This window comes from Engraulis encrasicolus, chromosome 13 (assembly GCF_034702125.1).
Source record: "Engraulis encrasicolus isolate BLACKSEA-1 chromosome 13, IST_EnEncr_1.0, whole genome shotgun sequence".
NCBI classification, from domain to species: domain Eukaryota; kingdom Metazoa; phylum Chordata; class Actinopteri; order Clupeiformes; family Engraulidae; genus Engraulis; species Engraulis encrasicolus.
The window spans coordinates 13,352,647-13,380,414 of NC_085869.1; the positions used below are offsets into that span (position 1 = coordinate 13,352,647).

Below are 27,768 nucleotides of genomic sequence, written 5' to 3' on the forward strand. Positions count from 1 at the left end.
CGATTCTTTGCTGCTACGCTTATTTTAGAAATGACTCATCTAGCACCCATTCGCCTTCCAAGAGTAGGGCTGAATCACACAGAGAAGACATGCATCTAGCTATAGATTTATTTTCTCCAATGCTCAACACTCCCCCCTTCTAACAGAATTGTCATGGGTATTTAGTTATACTTAGTGCTGGATGGAAAACTGTGTTCTGGGGAAAAGTCAAATTATAAATTCCAATCACAGGCTGGAAATGAAGTGCTCAAGATGTCATCCCTTGGTGAAGACAAACTGCATCGCAGAGAAGAGAACCCCCCCCCTGGCATTTACATGTCACTCTGTCCAATTTAGACTAAACTACCTATCTCACCAATTTTCCATGTGTTGCTTGTTTTTTCTTGTCTGGCTGTTTCTTTTCGTCATTTGTAAATGTTGGAGTAAAGCAGTGAAGAAATCAGTCAACGTATAGACCTCATCCTCTTCAACAACACCCCCCCACACACACACACCCACACACACACACACACACACACACACACACACACACACACACACACACACACACACACACACACACACACACACACACACACACACACACACACACACACACACACACACACACTCAAGGCAAGGCCATCCTCCCACAGCAAAGCAGCTCCTACCATTTCGCCTGCAATCACACATTTGTTTTTAGCATCAACACTCTCCTTCTATTCTTTCACTTTCTTCTTTACTCCCTCTGCCAGCTATCTTTTTTAAAGCAGTGGCGGTAAACAATAGGCTTTAAAAAACACTAAAAATAGACTCTATTACTCTCATCCAACAGGCCACAATAGTCACACAATCTTATGTCCACTGGCAGTCAGAATTCATTTATATTCTGTGTGTGGGATGAAAGTATTGTTTTTACAGTGTTTTCCTTGTACACATTTGTATTAATATTTTATAAATACGTATAATATGATCAAAGTAATATTAAGTGGCCATTGAGTGTGGTGTTTTTAATTTAGCTGTGTGTGGGTGGTGCAGATGAGGTCCTAAATGAGAGGCCGCGCTGCGCTGCGCTGCGCCGCGGTGCCAGAGCCGGAGCCAGAGATTAATAAATGCTTAGGTCCCCAACTCACTCACACAAACACAAAGGCCATCTTATGAGAGCGGCTAAGAGCACGGGTAATGGCCACCACCATCAGCATATTTGCAAATTTGACACACCACTGCAGATTTGGCAAGGCTTGCATTTCGGATATCAAACTAAAGATGAAAAAAACAAAACGCTCTGGTTGTGGGGTGTCAGGCTGCATCCATCGGGACTGATTTGATATTCATAGTATGTACATTTACTTTGATTTGTTCAGCTGAAGCTGCAATCACTGAGCTGAATGAATGTTTGTATTTTATTGGTGTCAGAGCTCCTTGGGAATAATGCAAATGGGCCCTTCCGTGGTTTTCCTACAGTGAAGCAAATTATGATAATTGTTTTGTTTCCTTTAGTCATCACATTGATAGTACCGTAATCTTTTCAATACAAATACAGTATGATAGTATTTACAGATGTGTTTTTCATGTGTCATGACTTTTCCTTGTGTGGCTCGAGAATAAAGTGTGAATTATTCAGTGCCTTATTTGACATTGGCAAAGATGGCACTCAGAGTCATATCATATCATATCATATCATATCACTTTTGAGAAATGTCCTTTATTCCAATGACTGTTAACCTATTGAACCCATGTTGTTAACTGAGGTACCTGTCTTGGAAGGCTGCGTGTGCGTGCATGCATGGCTGTAACTACCATTGAGGACACAGAGGTCATATCCTCTGTATTTTTTTCAGTAATGTAAAATGTATCTATTGATGAAAACCGATATATGATCAACAAAGATAAATTCAGTATGTATGTGCCACCCCCATTTATGCTCAAGGCAGTGATTAATGAAAACAAATTTAAGAGTTTGACTGAAGTGTTTGAAGCATTCTAAATGTACAGTATGCCGTGCAGAATGCAGTATTTGAACTTGGTATTTGAAAATGTCTGGTTACGGCCTTGTATGTACGTATGTATGTAGCCTATGTATGTGTATGCATGTATGTATGTATGTATGTATGTATGTATGTATGTATGTATGTATGTATGTATGTATGTATGTATGTATGTATGTATGTACTTTATTTATGTCCTATGTATGTGTGTGTATGTATGTATGTGGTACTAGTAGGTATGCACTTAAAGTATGCACTTTATGTATCTCTGTCACTTTGTACTGTTTTGTTTGTTTGTTTGTTTGTTTGCTTGCTTGCTTTTTTGTTATGTGTTGTGTGGCAGCTATGTGAATGTCCAATACCAATTTCCCTCAGGACCAATACAAAGAATCTTGAATCTTGAATCAGTGCCAAGATGGCACTTGTGAAAACAGCACATTCTGTAACGTTGGAAATGTGAACCAAATTACACACAGTGTGAGCAATGCAAAGCCAAATTAAATTGTCTAATTGAACACATATATTTGGCACCTTCTATGTTATTTATATTATAAATATTTTTGGAAATAGTTTGCTTTTTCATAGCTAAAACTAAATAGGTTATTGGCACTGGCTGGCTGACGCATTGAGTTTCACATATTTTTTTTTCATTAAATATACCACAGCATTTCAAAGAATAGATTTTGCAGTTGCATGAGTGACAGTGTTTTCTCTCTTAACTCATGTAATCTCTTTGTGATTCCCTAGTGGCGCCTTTTCCTGGTATAAAGACGTACATTGATCCCGACACCTACGAGGATCCCACCCAGGCTGTGCATGACTTTGCCAAAGAAATTGACACTTCAGGAATTCGCATTGAGCGAGTCATTGGAGCCGGTAGGTTTTGCACCTTTTGGCCCCATACTCTACCTCCCAGATGGGTGTATTGTATTTATCTGCCTAATACGATAAGATATGATACGATTATACTATATTGTCAGTTTGCACTGAAATTCATTTTGCGTCCCTGAGCAACACTAGTTTCAGACAGGACATACTATACACATGACATCACATGACATCACAAGACTATTGCACAACTGACAAAAAACAGAGGACACTGGCCTATATACAGACATACATGCATACATATGTGTCACATTGATTATGTGAACGTTTTCATAGTGCCAGCCTAGTCTTAAAAAGCTTAAGCTAATCTCTACAGTACATTGTGGGCAACATACGTATGTAATATACAGTATGTCGCATACTGTACCTGCTGCTCATTGCATTATGTTTTCATGTTATTTGCCACGTACGGTCTAGACACATTTCTTTATTGTCCCCCAAGGGAAATTTATTTTCACAAACCATCAATCTTGACATAGCCCAAACATATGGGTACAAAAAAAAGACATCACCAACATTGAACAGCAATATCAAATGCATGCACTCAATCCCCATCAGAGAGCAGGAACACAACACATTGAACAACAATACTTGTATTAACGAAGCCAATTGGTCCCCTAGGGGAAATTCTTTCTCTGCACTTTATCCCATTTGGCCTAGACATTGAAGTACACACACTAGTCCATAGCAGTGGGCTGCCTGCTGAGCAGCGCCCGGGGAGCAGTGTGGGGGTTAGGTGCCTTGCTCAAGGGCACTTCAGCCGTGGTTCGGTCGGGCATTGAACCGGGAACCCTTGGGTTGCCAACCCAGTGCTCTAACCACTGAGCCACGGCTGCCCCAATACTTGTATTAACAGCATGAACTATTCACCCAAACACAAGACTTGCATTACTACTTACATTAGAGACGTAGAGGGTCATGTCCACTGTATGAAGTTCCATGATTGCCACCTAGTGGCAGGTGTGCATTAAAACACTCGTCTCATCTCCATGAGTGACCTGTAACAGTTGAGTGCCCTTAAAGTTTAGATGCAGTTGGGCCTCTGATCCAGGGGCCTCGTATATGTGGGGCCCACACAGAGTCAGATATAGATACAGGGTCGGGGTGTGGGATCCATTGGAGCTGGTTGTGTACTGTACATAGGGCCCAGAATTCGCAGCTACGCTCGTGCTCTTACCCAGTGTGTTTGAGTGACGATGAATGAATGGTTTATCTTTGCTACAACACCTATTTTACCTAATGTAGAAATTGGCCCCAGCTTACAGTATAAGCTTATATTTACCTTCGCTTGAGCACCCTTTCTCTCCATGCTAATATACCTTTTCATGACATGTAACTAAAAGACTAAATGATGGTGTGAAGAGAAATAAATCATTCATTCATTCATGGTGGTGGTGTTGGGGGGGTTGATATGTGTGACAGGTGAATTCGGGGAGGTGTGCAGCGGGCGGCTGCGTACCCCCGGGAAGAAAGAGATCCCCGTGGCCATCAAGACGCTGAAGGGCGGCTACGTGGAGCGGCAGAGGAAGGACTTCCTGAGGGAGGCGAGCATCATGGGACAGTTCGACCACCCCAACATCATCAGACTGGAGGGGGTAGTGACAAAAAGTGAGCACTATTATTCTTTTCCTGAACAGTTCAAGAAGAAGCTTTTGCACACCTCTGTAGTTGGGCAGGTCCATAGGATATTATCCCAGTGGGGTTGTCATTCAAGTGTAAAGAAATCCCTCACACTGTCCATTCCACCAACAAACTTTAATACAACGTTTCGGAACGTCATCCGACCTTTTTCAGGTAAAGTTACAAACCTGAAGAAGGTCGGATGACCGAAACGTTGTATTAAAGTTCGTTGGTGGAATGGGCAGTGTGCAGGATTTCTTTACACTCGAATGCTATTCTTTTCCTAAAAACAAACCCCCTAGTTTACTGAGGCGAGAGGCCGTGCATGCCTTAGTACAGACCCGCATTATAATTCCACTGTGCTACCACCACCCCGGTGCACGTCTTTGTTAATAGAGGGAGTCTCCCCGGCTCGTTGTTCTCTGCGCCGTGGCAGATGAGGTCCGTCTGAGAATATTAGTCGTCTCCTCTCGGCTTTGTAGCCACCATTTAAACAGCTCAGAGCCAACAAAGGAGCGGAGCCCGAGAGATCAGAACCAACAGCCAGCCGTGCCTATGGACCCCGCCAGCCAGCAGCAGAACAGAACAGAACAGAACAGAGCAGTCCACCCACCGCTGTTACAGCCTCAACTGACACCTGCTGTGAGCAGGGGGAGGGCCAGGGAGATGGAGGGAGACAGAGAGAAAGAAGGAAGGAAGGAAGAAAGGAGGCATAGAGGGGGAAAGAGAGAGAGAGAGAGAGAGAGAGAGAGAAACAGACAGAGCGAAAGAGAGAGACAGACAGAAAACGAAGGAGGCATAGAGGGGGAAAGAAAGAAAGAGAGAGAGAGAGACAGGTACAGAGAAAACGAGAGGCATGGAGGGGGAAAGAAAGAGGGAGAGAGAGACAGACAGACAGACAGAGACAGAAAACGAAGGAGGCATAGAGTGAGAGAGAAAGAGGGAGAGAGAGAGAGAGACATAGAAAAAGAGAGAGACGGACAGAAACCGAAGGAGGCATAGAGGGGGAAGGAAAAAGGGAGAGAGAGAGAAAGACAGACAGACAGAGAGACACAGAGAAAGAGAAGGAGGCATATGGTGAGAAAGGAAGAGGAAGAGAGAGAGAAAGACACAGACAGAGAAAACGAAGGAGACATAGAGCGAGCGAGAAAGAGGTAGAGGGAGAGACAGAGAGAGAGACAGAGAAAACGAAGGAGGCATAGAGCGAGAGAGGAAGAGGGAGAGACATAGAGGGAGAGACAGGAAGACAGAGAGGAGAGGCAGACAGGGACAGAGAAAACGAAGGAGCCATAGAGCAAGTGAGAGAAGAAGAGGGTGAGACATAGAGGCAAGAGACAAGACAGAGAAAACGAAGGAGGCATAGAGCGAGAGACGTAGAGGGAGACACAAGAAGACAGAGAGGAGAGAGGCAGGAAGAAAAGGCAGCTGGAGTCCCAGGGGTCTGTGTGGATGTGAAAGCTGGGAAGAGGAGAGCTGTCACATGTCTGTTGGTGCGTCGGGGGGGAATTAATAAATAAATAAGTCTCCCTCTCCCTCCCTCCCGTTTTGGAAGCAACAAAGGAGCATTACTGATGCATGAAGAGGCAGCAAAGCCTTTCTGATGAAAACTGCAACGTTAAAAAAAAAAATCCACTTTCACCGCTAAACAATAGCCCTCTTTAAGTCCTCTCCTCTCTCCCACATACTGGTTATGGGCCGCTGTCAGATTTTGCAGGGCCCAGGTCAACGTCATCTGAAAAGGCCCCCCCATCCAATGCATACAATGTACTAAAAACCCAATTCTGGGCCTCCTCTGTCTCTGCGCCCCGGGACAACTGACCCCTTTGCCGCCCCCCTCCTTGTCAGCTTCCCTGATTGTAGCAAATGGGGGCTATTGGGAAGTGAAGCGGTGGTGGTGGACTTGCAAAGGAAAGCCAGAAGATAATAATGGCTGCTCTCTGCTCTGCCTAATTGTCATGGCTTCCCTCAAGTGTGAATACTGTGCGGTCAGGGCCGGATTAAAATGGTCTGGGGGCCCTAGGCTGCAGGTTACTGTGGGACCCCCAGGAGGGCAAATTTTGTGACAAATGTACATAGACAGTGTCATAATTACGTGCTAGGAATTAAGGATACCATGTCTATCAATGCCACTCAACACCACAGATGCAGTTTTAATACTGCATCTTGTCACAATTCAGCAATTTTTCACTTTTGGCCGATCAAGGGGCCCCTAGTTGGTGGGGGCCCCTAGGCTGCAGCCATATCTTGCCAGTCTGGCCCTGTGTGCGGTGATGTGATTAGTATGGGAATTGGTCGGGATCAGTTCCTTTTCAAATTCTCGTCAGGTCCTCCCAAGCCCCCACCCCCCTTATAAAATAAGCGCTGGCTCTCTGACAAAGCCATCTGTTTCAATTAGAAGTGTGTTTGGGTTATCAATCAAGGTGAGAAAGCAGCAGTCAGCTGCACGGGGAGGAGAGCACAGGTCCAGATAATCACAGAGTGCACCAACAAGGAGGAGAGGAGGGATTGCTCTGATGATAAATAACTGTTTAGTCGAGCATGAACCCCTTAGATTGCACAGGATTCTTTTTTTTCTTTCTTTTTTTCATGAGCGGTCCACCTCTTAACACTTAGCTAAATCAGAGGTGCGCGGAGGGCCCTTTTCATGAGATAAATGGACTGATTGTTTTTGCCAGGATGTCATCAATCTTAGTTTTGAATGGCGCAGAGACCAAAAAGAAAAACATAATTGATCTCTCTCTCCCCCAGGGTGACAAATGATTTTGCGTCTTTTCGATCCATTAGCAGTTCAGTCAGTGCAGCCCCTTGGCAAGAGCAACAGTGACTACAGCCCTTGTATTGCGGCGCGGTGAGGTGGTGGTAATCACTTTGTTTGCATTTGAGATACCTCCCCGTGTCTCTTCAAGTTCAGACAAATTAGATGCACGGGAAAAACAAACGGAGGGAGTGACAGAGAAATCTGGAAAGTGCACAAATTCTCCCTTTGCTCGGTGTTAGCTGCCAAAGTACAGGTGCAGGGAAGTGAGTTCAGGTCAGCCGTGCACTGAGTTCAAAATGAGTTTACGTCAGAAAGCTCAGAAAGCTTTACCTCCCTTTCCTCCATTAAAAAAAAAACTCTCTGTCACATGTACCTGAAACTTTGAGTCCTTGAATTGCATTGCAGATATACTTATATAGCAGGGGTGGGGAACCTTTTTCATTTTTAATTTCTAAGATTCCTTTACAAAATATGTCATATTTCATATGAAGCTGCATAACATTATAATTGTCTCGGGGGCCGGATAAAACGGCCTCAAGGGCCGCAAACGGCCCTCCAGACATAGGATACCCACCCCTGTTATATAGTAAGTACACTGCATACCCTTTCCCATCCATCCTGAAGGACTATAATCAGCGAATACAAGGCACCTTTTTGGTTTTGACACACGAGTAGAGGAAGTGGGTTTACGTCAGAAAGCTCTGAAAGCTTTACCTCCCTCTCCTCCATTTTAAAAAACACTGTCACACATGTACCTGAAACGTTGAGTCCTTCTGAGTCCTTGAATTGCAGATATACTTATAGTATGTGCATACCCTTTTCCATCCATCCTGAAGGACTAGTCAGCTAATACAAGGCACTAGGGCTGGGCGGTTCTGGAAAAAATGCGTATCACGGTTTTCTTGATGAAAATTGATATCACGGTTCTCTGCAACTTTTTTTTTTATAAGCGGCGATTTTCTCCCACATCTCAATATTTCTGAAGAAAAGGCTGAAATTAAATTTAAAAATGAGATAAAATCCTGAATTCATTTCCATTTCTAGTTTAGTCACTTTATGGGAAAAAAACCTTCTCTCATCAAAAAGTGAACCTTGTGTAGGTGAAAACCGTTATCACGTTATCACGGTATACCGCCCAGCCCTACAAGGCACCTTTTTGGTTTTGACACACGAGTAGAGTAGAGGAAGTGGGTTTATCAGGGGACAGCTGCATGTGACACATGGAGTGAGTCATCAATGTCGTCTGTCACATCCCTGCATATGCCATCCACTGGCAACGCGCGTGGTGGCGGCACAGTGGCCGGTCACGGCACACCGCACAGCAGCCCCTACACGCACTGTCACCGTAGCGTGCAGTTGGCAATCTGCTGGGTACAGCACAGCTCAGCTCAGCTCAGCTCCCCTCACCTCCCTGGCTCTGTCTGTCTGTCTGTCTGTCATTTCTTCTCTTGTGAGTTGGTTCTCTCTTTCTCTCTCTCTCTCATTCTCTCTCTCTCTCTCAATCCATCTTTCTCTCTCTATCCCTTTATCTTTCTCTCTTTCTTCCTATCTTTCTCTCTTTCTCTTTTGAGTTGGTTCTCTCTTTCTCTCTCTCTCTCCCTTTCTCTCTCTCTCTCTATTCCTTTATCTTCCTCTCTTTCCTCCTATCTTTCACTTTCCTTCCCTTACAATCACTTAGCCCCCTCAACTAGCATGTATTTTTTCCATTTAGTTGAGAAAATAAAAACTTTTTGTCATCCTTCCTCAACCCTTACCGTTCTCTTCACCCTTCTAAGACAGGAAAGCAGCATCTGCTGTCTTCACATATCAATACCTTTCAACCTCTTCAGAGACCAATTAAGAAAATGTATGTATTCAAGTGTGACTCTTTCACCTGCAATTGGAGTAGGAAGATGTAATGCTTTAAAAGTTCCACCTGTTTTTTTTTACCAGACAGACAGAAGTGTACTAGAACTTTATTGGAAAACAAATTGACAATGTTTTGTGGCCTACTGCGTGCCGCATAGTCAAAAGAGTTCATTTCACTTCTCTTTTGGAGCTTCAAAGACATATTTTGTCTCTAAAAGTTGCTCGTTTTACCCCTCATGAGTAATCGTTAGACAGCTTCAGTTGTGTAATGCAGAACAATCTGTACCATAGACTCTGAAACAATTGTCAAAAAAAACCTCTGGGCCAGTTTGTGGTCAAAGCACTTAAGTCCGGAAATTACAGAGGTTGCGGGGTGACTTTCCAGGTCTGAGGAGATGCTCTGTCTGGTGATAGAGAAATCTAGTTTGTAACATGGAGGAAGGATAACCACCTTCCCCTCCTCCAGTCGTCCAGTGAAGGAATAATAATCCCAGCTGTCCACCCACCATCACACAGCTGCAGTCTCCCACAGTCAGGGTTGGACTGGGGGCAGAAATAGGGCCTGGGCACTTTTGGCCTAACGGGGCCCCTCATAACTAATGGCACAGAACTGACTCACTGGTGGGAGCTGCACCCTCATGGGCCCCTATTTTCAGAAATGTAATGTGGGGATTTTTTTTTACATTACTGAAAATAGGGGCCCATGATGGTGTGGGGCCCACCGGGAAATGCCCAATCTGCCAGATGGTCAGTCCAGCCCTGCTCTTAGCTAATGTCCTCCCCATTTCTCCTCTCCTCTCCTCTCCTCTCCTCTCCTCTCCTCTCCTCTCCTCTCCTCTCCTCTCCTCTCCTCTCCTCTCTGTGGTTTATGTATGCTCCCCATGCTTAATGCAAGATTTAAGACAGGTCCTGTCAGCCTAGCTCATTAAAATAATGGTAAGGACATAGATTTGTTTTGTTTTTTTCTCTCTCTCTTTTTTCTGTCCCTCCATTATCCTTGATTTGTTATTCATGTATTTAAAGACCCAGTAGGATTTGATTATTGCTGGTCTGTTTCACCAATTATCTAAATTAGCTGTGTATTTTGCAGTGTAAAGACAATGCTATATCAAACAGTGTTGGTCATGCAAAGCCAGAATTAATCATCTCCCTTTATTACCAGACTTTACTGTAGTGTGACTTGTATTTCAGTTGGATTTGTAATGTGATCAAAATATAGTCGTAGTCAAACAGAGTAAAAGAAAACATGTCAAAGATTAGCACCCTATGCTAGACGATATGCATCTCCATGCCTGTCTACATTCACGTAAGGCATTAATTGCAATACCGTGCAAGATTACCACAAATCTGCCCAAATGCATATCCAGACCACACACAATATAATGATTAGAAGGTCATAGGCAATATGTATTTTTTAATTTCGTACCACAGCTCAGTTTCACCTCCCTCTGCTCCACACTCTTCTGAAATTTTGAGGAAAGCAGAGGCTGTTGATCAGGACATCTGGCCAGAGTCATGGAATTCAGAGTTGTGACAACCGGGGAGCAGGAAGTCGATTGGTGACATGATTCACAAATAATTCTAGGTGATGGCTTTGTGTTCGCTGGAGACTAACACAGAACCACTACATAACAAGTAAAGATGAAGTAAAAAATGAATTAAAATGAATTACATTTACCTTTACTGCACTTCATGTGTTCGACCCCCTCTTCCTGGAACTATTTTGGAACTATGCCAATGGCTATCTGAGTGTCAAAGACTCCATGAGCCACCATTGTTGTTTTAAAAATAAAATGGTCCACTGAGGTGAATGAGATTAGCCCAACTCTTACTTGCAAGGCTCTATGGTACATCTGGCCAGCTCTCTCCTTCACAACGTCCCCCTTGGGGGCTATCTCCCTGCAGTGTCATCCGTACGTGTACGCCCGCCCCTGCATTGTAATGCCAATGTAATCCAGTAATGAGAGCACTCGTCCGCTGAGGCCGGCGGAGGGATTAGCTTGTGACATGACCTCAGGAGATGGGTGACAGGTCCTCCCTCCCTCTCTCTCTCTCTTTCTCTCTCTCTCTCTCTCTCTCTCTCTCTCTCTCTCTCTCTCCCTCTCTCTCTCTCTCTCTCCTCGACACCACCTTTCCAGGCCTGCCCAGTGGAAGGGGATAAAAGAAGTGCATACTAATTAAAAATGTCTTTTAATCCAGCATTACTCTCTCATCAAGCTCATGGCTGCCAAGGAAGGAGAAGGACCTGCTAATAATCGCCCGAGTTTGAACTCGTTTTCAACCTTGTCTGCTGAGCTGAACCAGGATATAGAAGAGGACTCAGGGGATAGGAAGGATACTGTATGAACTTTTCAAGAAGGGGGAAAAACACAAATGAAGCACACCCTGGCCGGGTCACTTGGAAAAGGAGTTAATGAACTTGTCAGAACTTTCTGGAACAGTACATGTATGTAACGTGACTTTGCATTCACTTTAGGCAATAAGAGAGCCGGTAACTTACGTCTCAATGCGGCCTCTTTCTTTGAGAGGCGGTAACCGTCTCAATGCGGCCTCTGTCATTGAGAGGCGGTAACTGCCTCAATAGTTTTTTTAGGCCTACATTGGAGTTCCGCAAACTGTTCTGGCTTTATAACTATTCATGAAAGTCGGTGGGTGACGGTACTGGTTTGGTACACGGTTACATAGCAGAGTTCCGCACAATAGGTACAGTAGGTGAGCAGTCACCCCAAGAGACCGCGGAAATACAATGGCCAGGCTTTCACACCATGGCTGATAACACAACTGAAGAAGGAGTCCTCAACAAAACGACACCAGTTAGGCCCTACTCAGTACTCACTCACTAGGCAAACCGTCTCAAAGTGGCCTCTGTCTTTGAGAGGCGGTAACCGTCTCAATGTGGCCTCTTTCTTTGAGAGGCGGTAACCGTCTCAATGTGGCCTCTTTCTTTGAGAGGCGGTAACCGTCTCAATGCAGCCTCGCGGGCAGTCATGGGTAAGTGGTTAGAGCGTCAGACTTGTATCCCAAAGATTGCTGGTTCGACTAGGTACCCTGAGCATGGTACCGTTCCGCTGCACCCCTTGCACGGGTGAGGCATAAATGCAATTTCTCAATGTCACAATGTCTCAATGCGTCCTCTTTCTTTGCAGGTCGTCCTGTCATGATCGTGGTGGAGTACATGGAGAACGGCTCGTTGGACTCCTTCCTGAGGGTAAGTTATTGCCGACCATTTCAGACTGCATCTGTAACAGAGGCTAACTAGCAGAGTTAGCATGGAACGTTAGTAAACCTCCATCCAGCCTCATACAGTGTCGATACCGCTGGACTGGGGGAATGGTCCTTTAGTCCAGCAGTATCGTACTGTGACTCCCATTTCCAGACCGTTGTAGTTGACGAGGTGACAGGTTTGCGTCCACGAGGGGGGCGGACTGTGCAGGAACACCTCCGTCGCACATCCAATGCCCCTTTTTGCCAGTTTTCTGGTAGGCCTACCGCTCGACACGAGACTCTGCCGCCACGTTTTGCTTTTCAATTGAGCATGACACAGCTCAATCGAAGAGCAAAAAGTGCCGGCCGAGTCGCGCTGTGTCGAGATGTTGGCCTACCGGAAAACCGGCAATGGAAAAGAGGCACTACATGCCCATTAGTTCACCCGCACAACGGTGTGGAGATTAAAGCTGTCACTACACCATAAGTAAAACTGTCTGAGACATTCAGGTTTTTAGACAGCTTCTTTTTTCTTGTGTCACCTCACCCATAATGTGTGAACATTTCAATATTCGTTGCATGGCAATCACGGCCCCTTTCAACTCTCTTCTCCTCTGTACATCTGCTGCAGCCGAGCTATAAATAGCCATTTTGACAGAGAATGGAACAGATCTGCCATCTGATTGTCTGCTCCCCCAGTACCCACCCAAGCACCACCTCCTCCTACCCCTCCCATCATACCCACCCACCTCCTCCTCCTACCCATGCCATCATTCCCACCTCCTCCTACCCATGCATGCCATCATTCCAATCACAGCTTTGTTCCATGCAGAAGGCTCAAGGAGGTGCCAGACAGAACATGAAGACAGGATTTCCCCCATGTTTGCTCAGAGCTTTGATTAAAACAGCAGGGTGTCAAAGCGGCCCACGTGTAAAAGGGGGGGGAGATGCTTTGATTTCTTCAATAGAAATAAATGCGCCGCAGTGTCAGTCACCACCTTGAAAGAGTTCCATCCATCCATCCATCCATCCATCCATCCATCCATCCATCCATCCATCCATCCATTTATCTATTTATTTAAATGTCGTTGTACCCTGTGTTAGTGTGTTTACATACTGTGTCTTAAATCAAAATGGTTGGAAGATGTTACCTGTAGTTTTTCTGTGAAAGGTTTTGATTCTTTCAGTATAAACTCTGATAACAACCCATTTCACTGCTTTGTAAAGACCGTAATAATATACATATTACATAATATAGGCCTACATAAAGTATACATATACATAATATACATACATTTATTTTTCATGTACTGTATTATTTACTTGTTTATTTACTCACTTATTGTATTTTCCTTCCAGAAACATGACGGGCACTTCACGGTCATCCAGCTGGTAGGCATGCTGCGTGGCATCGCCTCGGGAATGAAATACCTCTCAGACATGGGCTACGTCCACCGAGATCTGGCCGCCCGAAACATCTTGGTCAACAGCAATTTGGTCTGCAAGGTGTCCGACTTCGGCTTGTCCAGGGTGCTGGAGGACGACCCTGAGGCTGCCTACACTACCACCGTAAGCTAAGCACTGACACCCACCCCTGTATCTAACTGGTGAAGTGGTCACAGCTAAAGCTATACTCTGGGGCAGAGCTATAGGGGGGGGGGGGCAGCAGGGCACTTGCCCCTGGGCCCAGGGACCTGCCATATTGATAGTCGGGGCCCTATTATGAGCTGGCAGGCTGGACAGGGGGCTCATCAGTGTTTTGCCCCAGGGCCCTGTTTACATTCGTTCCGCCACTGTACTGTATCTTCTTACTCAATAATGTGTCCGTCATTTACACACCTGTACTTGACACCATTGTGTGGTGGTGGAGCCTTGCTGCTTTTTCTATTATTTACCACATTCTATATAAGGCATCTGTAGTTCTCCAGTGCTGAATTGTCAGCTGTTGCTGCCGGTGTAGCCTGAGCTGTGTGTGTGTGTGTGTGTGTGTGTGTGTGTGTGTGTGTGTGTGTGTGTGTGTGTGTGTGTGTGTGTGTGTGTGTGTGTGTGTGTGTGTGTGTGTGTGTGTGTGTGTGTGTGTGTGTGTGTGTGTGTGTGTGTGTGTGTGACTAACAGCTCTATTTGACTTGTCTGTGAAATGCATTGCACCCGAGGCATTTCTTTTCCCCTGCAGCTGTCTCACAGTCAAGTGTGGAAAGTTGGATTCAGCTCTTTTTTTTTTTTGCTGCAGCTGACACTTGTATGACCTCTGTTCTTTTGGTCACTGCTGTGGCGTATATTGTTATTCGCAGGTCCATAAGCCATTTTTGCATGGCAGAAATCTCAGTTTGCAGAAAGAGTTGGCTGTCTTTTTGCTCAGAATGGAAGAGAGCCGTGAAGGATTTGTTGAGACTTATGATTTGACTTTGCCCTCGTGTGCTGGGAGAAATGAAGGATATGACACACCAATTCCATATCTCGGTAAACCTTTTAGGGGTGCTTAAACACCAAATTCAGTTTTCAGTTTACAAACCACAAGGATAATCTCAAGAGTGGAATAAGAGGTTGTGTTTATTGTTTTTGTCATGTAATGGTGTCTAATAATGAGATGAGCTAAAAATATCAGACTACACTGAAGCCCGGGGGTGAAAGTAGTTTTCATGTCTTACCGGTGCTACAGATGCTACCGGTGCTACCATGCACTGCAGATCTATATCCCTGCTTGACTATATGGGCTAACTTTGAACTACTGTATTCTCTTCATAGGACGCTTGTCTCAAACCACTTGTCTGTGGTTGTATATTTTCCACTTACGTAAATAGCACACTTTTTCAAATGAGGGCTTTTGGCATGAAACCTATTCTCTTACCGGTATTGCGCACTGACAGCAAATATTATACCGGTGCTGCGCACCTGTGTGCACTCGTCTACTTTCACCACTGCTGAGGACATAAGGTCAAAATGTGAAAAGAGATAAACTGCAAGCTGGAAAGCAGGAAGTGGAACATAACAAACCAGAGGCTGCTTAGATCTGACCCATGAAACTAAGGCCTCTTTTCCACGGCCGTTTTTCTGGTCTACAGTGCGACACAGCCGCCACTTTTTGCTTTTTGATTGAGCTGTGTCGTGCCCAATCGAAAAGCAAAAAGTGGCGGCCGAGTCGCGCTGTGGCGAGCTATAGGCCTACCAGAAAACCGGCAGCGGAAAAGAGCCTTAAGGTGCCATTTATATTAGGGGTGTGCAAAATAATCGTCATATCGATGCATCGCGATACTTACTCTCACGATACAATGCATCGATTCATGACAAGGTATCGCGATACTTATTTTCTCAATATACTGCATGGATTCATGACAATTGATTATTTGATAACAATAAAATTCGATTTGCCACGGGTTATTTTGTTCAGTAGAGAATAGGTAATATTTCTGTTGTGATGTAAGCTCTCTCCCAGATGATAGAATGCTTAAATAGAATGAACTGACTTAAGAAAGCTACACAGCAACTGACAAATAAGCTGTATTTTACACATTTACTGAAGTAAATATCGCAATGCATCACAGTAGTACATGAATCGCAATGCATCGTGATAGAATCGCATCGTGGCATGTGTATCGTGATGCGCATCGAATCGTGAACCCTTTGCCAATACCCACCCCTAGTTTATATATAGCCGGGTATTTTGATAAAGAAACATTTTTCATCCCTACCTTTACCAAAATGTCTTTGTTCACACCATTGGCAAATCCGCATAAATATGCTGCCCAGAGCTGTCATAGATATGTTAAGCCGGAGCCTGGAAAGGAGAATGCCATTCAAGTCTCCATTTTTCGCCAGAGCGTGGAAAGGAGAATGCCATTCAAGTCTCCATTTTTCGCCGGAGCGTGGAAAGGAGAATGCCATTCAAGTCTCCATTTTGTCACTGTTACTGTAATATACAAACGTGTGTATATTCGCAGGGAGGGAAAATCCCCATCAGGTGGACCGCACCAGAAGCCATCGCCTACAGGAAGTTCTCGTCAGCCAGCGACGCCTGGAGCTACGGCATTGTCATGTGGGAAGTGATGTCATACGGAGAGCGGCCTTACTGGGAGATGTCCAATCAGGATGTAAGTTCAGGCAACTTTATTTCTTTTTTTTCTAACGGAAATCTGACAGTATGCCATTTTCATTCCAGTGGAAATGCAAGATATAAGTGTTAACATATCAAGTCAACGGGTCAAGTAAAAAAGGACCACGAATTACCACCACACTATTGCTAAGGATTAAATAATTGATTTTATAATCTGACTACTTAATCATTGTTGTGTATGCAGTGTCATTTTTTTTAACCACAAAAACAACACATTAGTATACAGTATATTATATTACATGTGTTACATAATGTGCAACATATGGGCTGGTCTTTTTTCTCCTGACCCCATCGCCCTTATGTCCTGAGCTGAGTAGAGAGAGCATCGCCATTTCTGTCTCAGCACTGGCAGTGAAAGCCTGTTCTTGATCCCCCCCGAGTTGTACCCAGGAGGTGGCAGTTTCAAGAGGATTTGAACATTCTGAGGAATGGCTCGGAGGTGCTTTTACAGACAAAAGCCCTCTTCCGCTGCCACCCAATCCTTCAACTGCTGGCAGCACTGGCAGGGGGAAGACGGGGGCATTCAGGCCAAGACATCTCAGCCACCACCCCCTGATACCAGGGCTGGACTGGCCATCTGGCATAGCGGGCATTTCCCGGTGGGCCCTGTACCCTCGTGGGTCCCTATTTTCAGAAATGTACAAATATATAAATATTATTTATTATTATTATTTTTAACATTTCTGAAAATAGAGGCCCACGAGGGTGCTGGGCCCACCAGTGAGTCAGTTTTGTGCCGCTAATAATGAGGGGGGCCCTTTAAGCCATAAGTGCCCGGGCTCTATTTCTCCCCCAGGCCAGCCCTGCCTGATACAGACAGCAGCTTAAGTCATCTGGGTCCGGCTGATAGGTTAGGTGGAGAGTTCAGCTCCTGACAGGAGGGCTGGGGAGTAATGGCTGTGTCACGCCATGCCAAGAAGGCTGTTTTACAGAACAAGCAGCAAAGGAACTCAATAAAGACAAGCACCAAGCACTGCAGCTGAAAACGCCTGAAGCCTTTTTATAATTGAGACGGAAATTTGTCAGGGCAATGGTGTCACGAGCATAAACCTTGCTGTGGCAAATTGAATGGCTGCTGTTGAATAGTAACTGCCCGTTAGTGCCCCAGATAAGAGCGCAGATCTCGCCGTAAGATGTTGTGTGGGGCCCTGCCGTGGGGCACTCACTTGACATGTGGCCAACCCCGGTTCGATTCCCGGCCCGGATCATTTGCCAACCCCTCACCGTCTCTCTCCCCACATTCTCTTCCTGTCCAACTCTCATACTGTCCTGTCATCATCAATAAAGTTATAAAAAAAATCTTTAAAAAAAAAGATGTTGTGTGGGCGGTATATTGACATACGTATGTCTTCTGCTCTGTGCTGCTCTGGCGCGGATCTGGCCGCAGGTGATCCTGTCCATCGAGGAGGGCTACTGGCTGCCAGTACCCATGGGCTGCCCCGTGGCCCTCTGTAAAGTAATGCAATGTAATGTAATGTAATATAATGTCATATAATGTAATCTCCTCCTCAGGTGGAGGAGATGTAATGTAATGTAATGTAATGTATCTCTACTTCCCCCAGGTGATCCTGTCGATCGAGGAGGGCCACCGGCTCCCGGCCCCCATGGGCTGCCCCGTGGCCCTCTGTAATATAATATACCGGTAATATAATATTATATAATGTAATATAATGTAATCTCCTCGTCAGGTGATCCTGTCCATCGAGGAGGGCCACCGGCTCCCGGCCCCCATGGGCTGCCCCATATCCCTCTGTAATGTAATATAATATAATATTATATAATGTAATATAATGTAATCTCCTCATCAGGTGATCCTGTCCATCGAGGAGGGCTACCGGCTCCCGGCCCCTATGGGCTGCCCCGTATCCCTCTGTAATGTAATGTAATGTAATATAATATAATGTAATGTGTCTCTCTCTCCTCCCCCAGGTGATCCTGTCCATTGAGGAGGGCTACCGGCTGCCCGCCCCCATGGGCTGTCCCGTGGCCCTGCACCAGCTCATGCTGCACTGCTGGCAGAAGGAGCGCGGCCAGCGGCCCAAGTTCACAGACGTCGTCAGCTTCCTCGACAAGCTCATCCGCAACCCCAGCAGCCTCCTCACGCTGGTGGAAGACATCCAGAGGTGCAGTATACAATAGTATATCATATCTGTCCTCCCAACGCCATTCCTATTCTTTTTAGATGTGTCCTAGCATCGCCGTCCGTCTATTAGTCGGTCTGTCTGTCTGTCGTTCTGTCTGTCTGTCTTTCTGTCCATCTGAAACGCATTCTCTAAATTGTCATTCCCTCCTGTGTCCACAAGGTGGCAGTGCAAAGACGGATGCATCTTTGTCCACCTGTTGGACTTGAACTTACATGAATAAAAAGAAGTAAAAAAAAAAAAGAACTTACATGCACATGAACTTATTGAGTTAAAGGACCAGTTCAGTCAATTTCAATATGCTGTTGTATTGCTCACGCTACCCTTGACTTGTCAGTACCCGGTGATGCCACATTTTTCAGCTAAGCCCTTTCCGAGATATGAGCTATTCTAATGGGGGCAGCGTTTGTTTACATTTTTTTTTAAATTAACATAGGCCTACTCCAAATATTTTCCCAAAAGGTACCACTGTTTGCTAGTTGTATAACCTTTTGGATGTTTTTGGGAATAAATAAAAATGTTTTTTTGAAATGTAAACATTACAACGACCAGGATCTCGGAAAAGGCTGAAGAAGAAGAAAAAAAAACCTCAGGTACTGACAAGTCCAGGGTAGTGTGAGCATTACAACTGCATGTTGAAATTGACTGAACTGGTCCTTTAAGACAAGGCCCCCTATTATTATACTGTACATTTGTTGTTACCAGAATGGCAGTGATCAAGTCACTGTCTTACTTATGCCTCTTTTCCACTGCCGGTTTGCTGGTAGGCCTACAGCTCGACAAAGCTTGACTCGGCCGCCACTTTTTGCTTTTCGGTTGGGCATGACACAGCTCAATCGAATCGGCTGTGTCGAGCTGTTGGCCTACTATACCAGAAAACCGGCAGTGGAAAAGAGACATAAGTGTAATGTCATAGTCGCGCCGTACTGTAGTAATAGATTTATCTGAGAATGTTATGGCGTTCTGTTGGAGCGGTGTGCGTTATTATACCAAAGATTCTTTTAATTCTAACATAATGGACCGTCTCTGAGGATACCATGAGACAGCAAGGTTCTTATTGATGTTTTTTTTGTCATCTTGTTTATTAGTAGGCCTACCACTTCACAATTACATATGTTATATTTGCAGCTTACCAGAGTCCCCAGGAGATGTTCCTGATTACCCCATGTTCATCTCAATCGGTGATTGGCTGGATTCGATCAAAATGAGCCAATACAAGAGTAACTTCATGGTTGCCGGCTTCACCACACTGGACTCTGTCACGACGATGAGCATCGAGTAAGTACTTTCAAATACAAGTCAGCACAGTTGAAAAAACCATAGGTACGTTTCGCGAAACCGTTGCTAGTTGCCAATGGGAAACTGCATCGCAAACGACAGTTAGCAACTATGGTTTGGAGCAGTGGTGGGGAACCTATGTCTCAGGGGCCGTTTACAGCCCTTGAGGCCGTTTTATCCGGCCCCCGACATAATTTCAATGTCATGCAGCTTCACATGAAATATAACACATTTTGTAAAGGAATCTTAGAAATTACATTTGCAATACAATTAATTTATATTCAGGGCACCAAGACAAGGTGGGGTCTGATTTAAAGATGGCTGCCATCAATATAGGCCTCAAATGCAGGGGGAAATCCTGGTTTGTGTTCATCGTGCGGCCCTCGGAGGACTTTGATGGCCCTTGGAGGAATTTGAAGTGGCCCCTCGAATGAAAAAGGTTCCCCACCCCTGGTTTAGAGAAATGCACCCCAGTTGTATAACGTAAAAGTAGAAGTACCCTTACAGAAGTAATTACAACACCAGTGGTATGATATGATATTACATGCTTTCAACTTTGTAATATTGTACGACTAGTGTTGTAATTACATCCTTATGAGTACATCTACCTTTACTTCATACATCTCCATTAGCCTGGCAAGCCAGACTAAATGTAAGATCGAATGTGAATACTTAGTCTGGCCCCGATAAATAAGACATTGGAAGATTGTTGATGGGAACAACCCATTGTTTTTCAAACTGTGTTTGTGCCTATTGGCCAACGCTTTGTCGTCATTCCCTCAAAACCATGTCCGCTTTGTATCCAAAGATTCAAAACAAATCAAAACAAATCTCCTGCGTTGTGATTGGCCAGCCATTTTCACGGCCTGGTGCATTGTCCGAGGCTAGACCCACTTGCAGGCAAAAATGATTTTGGCCGCTGGTGTGTGGGGCTAGTTTACTAGGCAACATCTCCATAGTAACCATATTAACTCTGTGTTTGTTCTCTCTCCCAGGGATGTCAGGCAAATTGGGGTAACACTGATCGGCCACCAGAGACGAATAGTCAGCAGCATACAGACACTGAGACTCCAGCTGTTTGAGGTCCAAGAGAAGGGATTCCATGTATGAGACTACAACTCTGTGCCTCAGCCATGAGCTTCAGAAACAGACTTGCATTCTTAGCAGGTGTAAAGTGGTGGTGTGTGTTTTTTTCCCCCTTATTTTCTGAAGACTGCTGCAGATGGCTTGCTTATTTCAACTTCAATTTACCAAGACTGCTTGTTGACATCCAGCATCTTCCAATAGACATTTAAATCTGAACTTTGGCAGGCTGGCATGTCAAAAAGGAAAATGTGAGCCTTGTTTGCAGTAAAAAAAAAAAAAAAAAATGTCTATACGAAGCAACAGTATCAGTACTTAGAAGTGTAGATTTGAGAACGTAATCTACAATTACTCCATGTTTTGTGACCACGTAGCTGCTAACTGGTGTGCAATGGGAAGAACAGTCCGTAAATTAAATAATTTTTATGTTCAATAAGTAACCATCTTGAGAGATTTATGTAACACACTTATTTCATCGATCTCAGACATTTTCTGTTTGTTTATACTTGAACGGTGAGGCGAGGAGATGTTGAAGAATGTTTATGACTTTGAAGTGTATATTCCATTCATCATATGGTTATAATCTAAATATATTTCTATGTGCAGTCCTGTATGTATGTGAGACGTGTACGAGAGCCCTAGAGAATGTTATTTTCACTTTCTTTCTTTTTTTTGTTAAATCAGCAATACTTATGCAGTGTCAAGAAGTGGAGAATTTAGCTATGGATGTTGAAAGTAGAACTGTGGGCCCCCGCCAGCACCTGTGTAGTCACGGCGAATGTGAGCACAGTGTTTGCTGTAGTCATGAGGCGCTTCAGTTGTGGATTTGTCATGTGCCGTAATAAGCTCTGTATGTCCATTTATAGATGGCCATGTGTACATAAACTGGATTTGTTAGAATTTCTATTGTCAATTTATCAGATTCAGATGAAAGTTCTTTAGTCATTGACAAAATACTGCTTTAGCTGGGTATCTCCTATCACAGGAAAACAACATATGTGGAGACAAACAAAGTCATGTACAGTCTGCATTGCCGTGCTTAAGGTCAAATTTTGCTCTGTTCTCCCAACCCTATAATCGGAAGAGGCGTTTCATAACCCACTGTCGTCCAAACGTGGACCTGAAACATTTCATGGATCTGAAGAATGCGTACATACCTCTGCTCCTTCACAGCGGGTCACTGCAGGAGAGGTGTCTGAACTGTGCTGTGCCAGCTTATACCCTGCAGTGGGAGGAGACATTGTTTGGCATGTCACTGCTAAGCAAAGAGGACACTGCTAGTTTGTTTTGTACAAAGTACAAGTGATTATTATTAAGTCGTACATTTTATTTTTCTATGATTTCCAAAGAGACATTGTAGATCTTACGCACTGTAAGAGCTGGATTATTATAGTGATATATTAGCAAATAATAAAGATGAAAGATTTTTGGTGGTGGCATGGCTGCCCTCTAAATGTATCATTGCATTGATATGTCAGAGTAAGAACATATAAACGGAGGTAAGTTATACATCTTTAAATGGGAGTGGAATACCTTGTTTAAATTCCCTTGTGGAGGTCTTGCTGTGAAACGCATATGATCTGGATGTCTGACTTCATTCACTACACTAGCCTTCTGCAACGTCAATTGAATCTGCAATAGAATGTCTGATATCGCCCTCTGGTGTACAAAGATGGTAGTTGACAGTGAGCCTGATTTAAACTCACTTATTCATTCATTTGTTCATTTCGAATCTATTTGGCTTTTATTTTATTAAGTTTCATACAGTTAGACTTGAAATTCTTATTTACATATATTACTGATCACATCTCTATTCTACATCTGCCTTTAAGAAACAAAGAGACCCTTTTTGAGGGTATAAATTCATGACATATTTCAAAACTCACAGTAATAGCTGTTCTGGTAGAACTATAAAAAAAAGGTTTCTATGACGCTTTCATCATTGTTTCACAATGCATCTACTTTCACTGGCACCGACCAATCACTCTATGCAAAGATTTCTCTGAGAGAGTACTGCTGTTATTCCAAAATGCTGTACGATGTTGTAATCTTCAAAAACATTTGTCATCAGCTTCTCCATCGATAAATAAATTCACCTGTATCAGTATACAAAGTTTTAATAAATGTCTTCAACATGACTTCAGCAATACAAAGAATACATTTACAAACAACATGAGTCAGACAAATGGGTACCTGAGGGAAATCTGATGCTGAAAAATAAAAAAATATATAATGTGTGTTTAATAGAACTACAATAAAAGTATGTAGTAAATAGTAAGAAAAATGCATAATGCAAAGAAAAATATGTAACAGATACAGTATATGTGTACCTCTACATGCATTTCCACCCAACGAAGTGGACACCAAAAAGGACCGTCTTGATCATTCCTATAGTCACACCACATATTGAAGTATCTTATAGCTTTCCTTTTCATGGAAATGTATCGCTACAGTGAAGCAAGTTTATACTTCCACTTAGTATTGTGTGTAATGTAAACAAAATCATTTCATCCTACAGAGCACATGAGTGCCATGACAAACCCACAATTCTTGTCTTGTGTTTCTGGTACGTGTAACAGGGTGTGGAGGTGCTTTTCAGCCTTGTTTGAGGAACATGTAGAGGATGTCAGTGTGGAAGTGTGCACAGGCATTCAGCAGACTGCACAGGTTTTGGGACACGTGTGTGTGTGTGTGTGTGTGTGTGTGTGTGTGTGTGTGTGTGTGTGTGTGTGTGTGTGTGTGTGTGTGTGTGTGTGTGTGTGTGTGTGTGTGTGTGTGTGTGTGTGTAGGGTGCCCTGAAAAACATATACACACATTAAATCAATGTGAAGTAGTTGCTTATTGAAATTCATGTAATTTTCAAAGTGTAATGCAATTTATAGACATGAATTTACTGTTCTGTCACCTCTGGTTGACATCAATTCTCACCCAGACATGAGTTACGAGAATCGCACACAATGCTATTGGAATTTTTGTGCATTCACTTTCAATGACTACATCCACTTTCAGTTACTTTTACAGGTCTCATATCTAAAACTTAAGATATTAGTTTGAGAATAAGGGATAACAAAATGCAATGCTTGCAAATAACATGCATTTTAACAAACAAACAATAATAATCAAAACAAATAATCATTTTAAGTGTGTATACATTTTAGACACCCTGTAGCCTACACTGTGTGCAGAATTATTATAGGCAAACACGTTTTTTGAAAACATTGTCCTTTTTATGCACACCTTCCAACACCAAATCCAGCATTTAAATCTATTAGGTTTTCAAGTTCATACTGTGCAGGTTGGTGCTGCGAAAATATGGATAAAATAGACAATACGGTCAAACAATTTGTTTGCCCTATTAATTCCGCACAACCTGATGTATACATACAAAGCTTGACAGTCTGGTCTGCAGCGCTTCAGACAGAGATGCTCTGGCCATCAGCCCCACACTGACCTGACATGATGAGCTCATACATCTCCATGGAGACCTCAGACAGCATGTTTTCCATACTCTGAAGGAACAGCCACTTCTCCGAAGTCCCGGGGAACACGTTGCACAGCTGTTGCATCATCTTCACCGACCAACTCATACAGTAACTGTCCTTTTCAGACACCTGAGGAGCGCTGTACTAACAGGTGGAAGAGTTATCTGCTTCAGTTTAGCTTCAGTAGTTTTGAAAATGTATAATTTGGATATCTGAGGTGCTTTTAGATATTTCAACAGTGCAATTGAATACATTGTATAGAATAAATATAATGCAATCACTGATCTGCTTCAGCAGTTGCAGTAGGCCTACATGTTGACGTGCATGTTTCTTTAGGTGAAATTCAACTTTCCAATGTTGACGGCATTTATACAGCCCTAAACCATGTCAGTCTAACTACCATGCTTGACTTGACAGATGGGACCTTTTTTCTTTTTTTTAACTCACTTGTTTACCACACAATATTTTGACACCATCTAAAACAAATTTGTTTATCTCGGTCTCATCAGACCACACAACATGGTTCCAGTGATCCATATCCTTGGTCTGTTTGTCTCTGATGAGACCATGATAAACAAAGTTGCTTTATATGGTGTCAAGCATATGTGATGGTAACCAAGTGAGTTTTTTTTAAGTGTCTGATCTGTAAAATCAACGACCTTTGTTAAAATCCCTTAATTTCTTGATGTTTTGGGCCAACACGGCCCCTTCTCAAACACTCTCTACACAGCCTGATCTCCAAAAATTCTGTGCTCCTGGACACGGATGTTAAGGACACAAAATCCGTGTCCAGGAGCACGGATTTTGCCAAAATTCTGTGCTCCTGGACACGGAATTGTTTTCCGTGATGGGCACACGGAAGTGCTTTCCATATACTCACAGCACTGTGTTAACTCTATCATTAGAAAATACATACCAAATGCTAATCCTAAGCAAAATAATGCTATAGAAATGTAAGTTGTGCCCTGACCAAAACATTCCCTAACCTTAACCTGTCATTAAAGACATATTTTTGAGAAAGACCTTTTCCAGTTGGTTGATAGGCTATCAAATTCATATAATGAATGAAAGAATACTAGCTGTGCCCAGACCAAAACAATCCCTAACCCTAACCTGTCAGTAAGAAATGTTTTTTTTGAGGAAAAATACTTTACTGAGGTCAAAGACTGTGGAAACATAGAGCTGTGGGAGTATAAAGAGAGCACTTCTGTGTGTCCATAACGGAAATCAATTCCGTGTCCAGGAGCACGGAAAACAAGTCTGTGTCCAGGAGCACGGAATTTTGGCAAAATCCGTGCTCCTGGACACGGATTTTGTGTCTTTAACATCCGTGTCCAGGAGCACGGAATTTTTGGAGATCATGTTGCTCTACAGGACTTTAACCTGCAAACATGAGAGGGGTGTGCTTGTTTCTGTGACATACTGTAAATAATAGCCCCCATGCTATTATTTTGGTATTTTACTGCCTATTCCAAAAAAAAAGTGGTACTGTAGAAGCTATTGCCTATGTTTTTATAGTTTGCAATAATAAAATATTCATTCTACGTGATGCGTTTCTATCTTGCTATTAAGAAAAGAAATGCACTGTGAGTTTTCCCTGCATTATAATTTTCTAGCTGATGGCAGGAGTAGAACTCTGTATTGGGTTTTGGCTGAACCAGTGGATTTAGTATTCGGCAGAACCTTAAAGGATTCGGTACATCTCCTTGGTACATCTCTAATGAATTCGAGAAAGGCGAGAATTAAAGACTAGCCTTTATGTCACGATGGGGTCAAGGGGGTGCTGGGAGACATATGCTGAGGAAAAGGGGACGTTTGTTCAAACATGGTTGAGAACCACTGGGCTAGATGAATTGTAAATATGAAGCACTGCTTCAAGTACAGCAAGTTGCTCAATTGTTTCCCCCATAGCTGCAGACTACACTATGACAAAAAAAACATGCAAGCACCACCCGGTCACAATGGAAAAATAAAAACAAACTCCTTTCTGCATGTCCGTGCCTTGGCATTTTACGGATATGGCTAAATAGGCCTTCATATCTTCAGAATACTCAGATTGTTTCCCAGCAGCTGAAAATATACATGCCATGACAAGACATAAAAGTGAAATGGGTGCAGCTGACAGTGAGCTTCATCCCAGAACCAAGGTCCAAATCACAAAAACAGTGGACTTGGCCCTTTGAAAGCAGGAAAGCTGGCATTCTCTTGTTAGTTTCATTATACGTTTATATGGTGACTATCAAACCAGAGGATGCAAAAGTAGCATCTCATCTTCATTTTTTTCAAAAACCTTATACACAAGGATAATTGCGAGTGAAAAAGACAAAATATTTTATGTGAAGTGTCATTGCATTTACACGGCAAACCTCACCGTCGGGGCCTGATGAGTGAAGTGAAGATGTATGGAACGTGAACATGTTTAGGATTTTTTTTTTTTTTTTTTTGCCGTTTAGATACAACCCGTGTCGTCTTCCAAACTCCCCACTCTGGACGGAGTCTTCAGATGTGTGCGTCTTCAATCCCCGATGGCAGGGCCAAAAGGCACTTCTGATCAAATACTTTGTCGTCTTCCCTTGCAGTTGTCCTTGTATAAACAGACCCTTATATTGAACAACTCAAGACTTTCTTTTTTTAGAGTCCTGTAGATCTGTTATTTCAACCATTTCAATCTTTTCAAAGGGCTACTAGTTTTAAAAATGTTTTAAAAGGTTTTATTTTCATCTGCATCAACTACAGCAATCGAGATTTTGATACAGCCGCTTCTACATTCGTGCATTGTGTTGTGAAGCAATGGATGAAAAGTGAAAATAAAATCAAACTACAAAGCAAAAGGTCAAGAGTACATACATGGCAATTATTGCAAAAAGAGCCTTAAACATAAGTGGCAGTACATCACCACCATGATAAAATTGTAATTAAATTATAGACAGTGGTTACAATTGTAATCAAATTAATTTTGCATGTATGACATCTTACAAATGTATCCATTAAGAACACAATAAGGCAAATAAAATGACATACAACTGATAGGAATAAAAAGGTCAATGGATTAAAGGTAAGCACTATGACAGAATTCAAAAACACAAAACTAATGAGATGAGATTATACACATTGCCAGTGTTGTTGACGATGGAAAAAGTGGTTGGAGGAGGTAAATAATTGTACATTTATATAAGGAACAGTGAAGAGATTAAAATGACAGTGATTGAGACTATCCAAATATAGCATCATTAACAAAAAATAATCAGTGTATGTATAGCTGATTTGTCTAAATCTAGAGGTCCGTTGTTAGTAGTCCCTTGGGCTTGTGGTCATCATCATCTTTCTGTGGTGCTGGAATGCTGTGTAAAGTAAAAGCAAAATCTCTCCTTCATTGGCTGCTGCATGC

General features: G+C 43.2%; 2 protein-coding genes across 5 annotated transcripts in view; one reads left to right on the forward strand and one right to left on the reverse strand.

Moving 5' to 3' along the window:
- The window catches only part of LOC134460695 (ephrin type-A receptor 6-like), a 138,927-nt gene extending 116,605 nt beyond the window's left edge, over window positions 1-22,322 (forward strand). Inside the window, exons 10-17 of the mRNA XM_063213074.1 lie at window positions 2,715-2,843; window positions 4,278-4,463; window positions 12,228-12,289; window positions 13,645-13,854; window positions 16,224-16,373; window positions 18,326-18,519; window positions 19,666-19,815; window positions 20,811-22,322. Of these exons, the coding sequence (XP_063069144.1) occupies window positions 2,715-2,843; window positions 4,278-4,463; window positions 12,228-12,289; window positions 13,645-13,854; window positions 16,224-16,373; window positions 18,326-18,519; window positions 19,666-19,815; window positions 20,811-20,925 (1,196 nt within the window). The 3' untranslated portion in view covers window positions 20,926-22,322. The remainder of the gene's footprint in view (window positions 1-2,714; window positions 2,844-4,277; window positions 4,464-12,227; window positions 12,290-13,644; window positions 13,855-16,223; window positions 16,374-18,325; window positions 18,520-19,665; window positions 19,816-20,810) is intronic.
- A 4,755-nt stretch (window positions 22,323-27,077) lies between these two features.
- epb41l5 (erythrocyte membrane protein band 4.1 like 5) overlaps window positions 27,078-27,768 on the reverse strand; it is a 29,034-nt gene continuing 28,343 nt past the window's right edge. For all 4 annotated transcript variants that reach the window (XM_063213077.1, XM_063213076.1, XM_063213078.1 and 1 more), the window contains one exon: window positions 27,078-27,721. In XM_063213077.1, coding sequence (XP_063069147.1) covers window positions 27,655-27,721 — 67 coding nt within the window. In that variant the 3' untranslated portion in view covers window positions 27,078-27,654. The remainder of the gene's footprint in view (window positions 27,722-27,768) is intronic.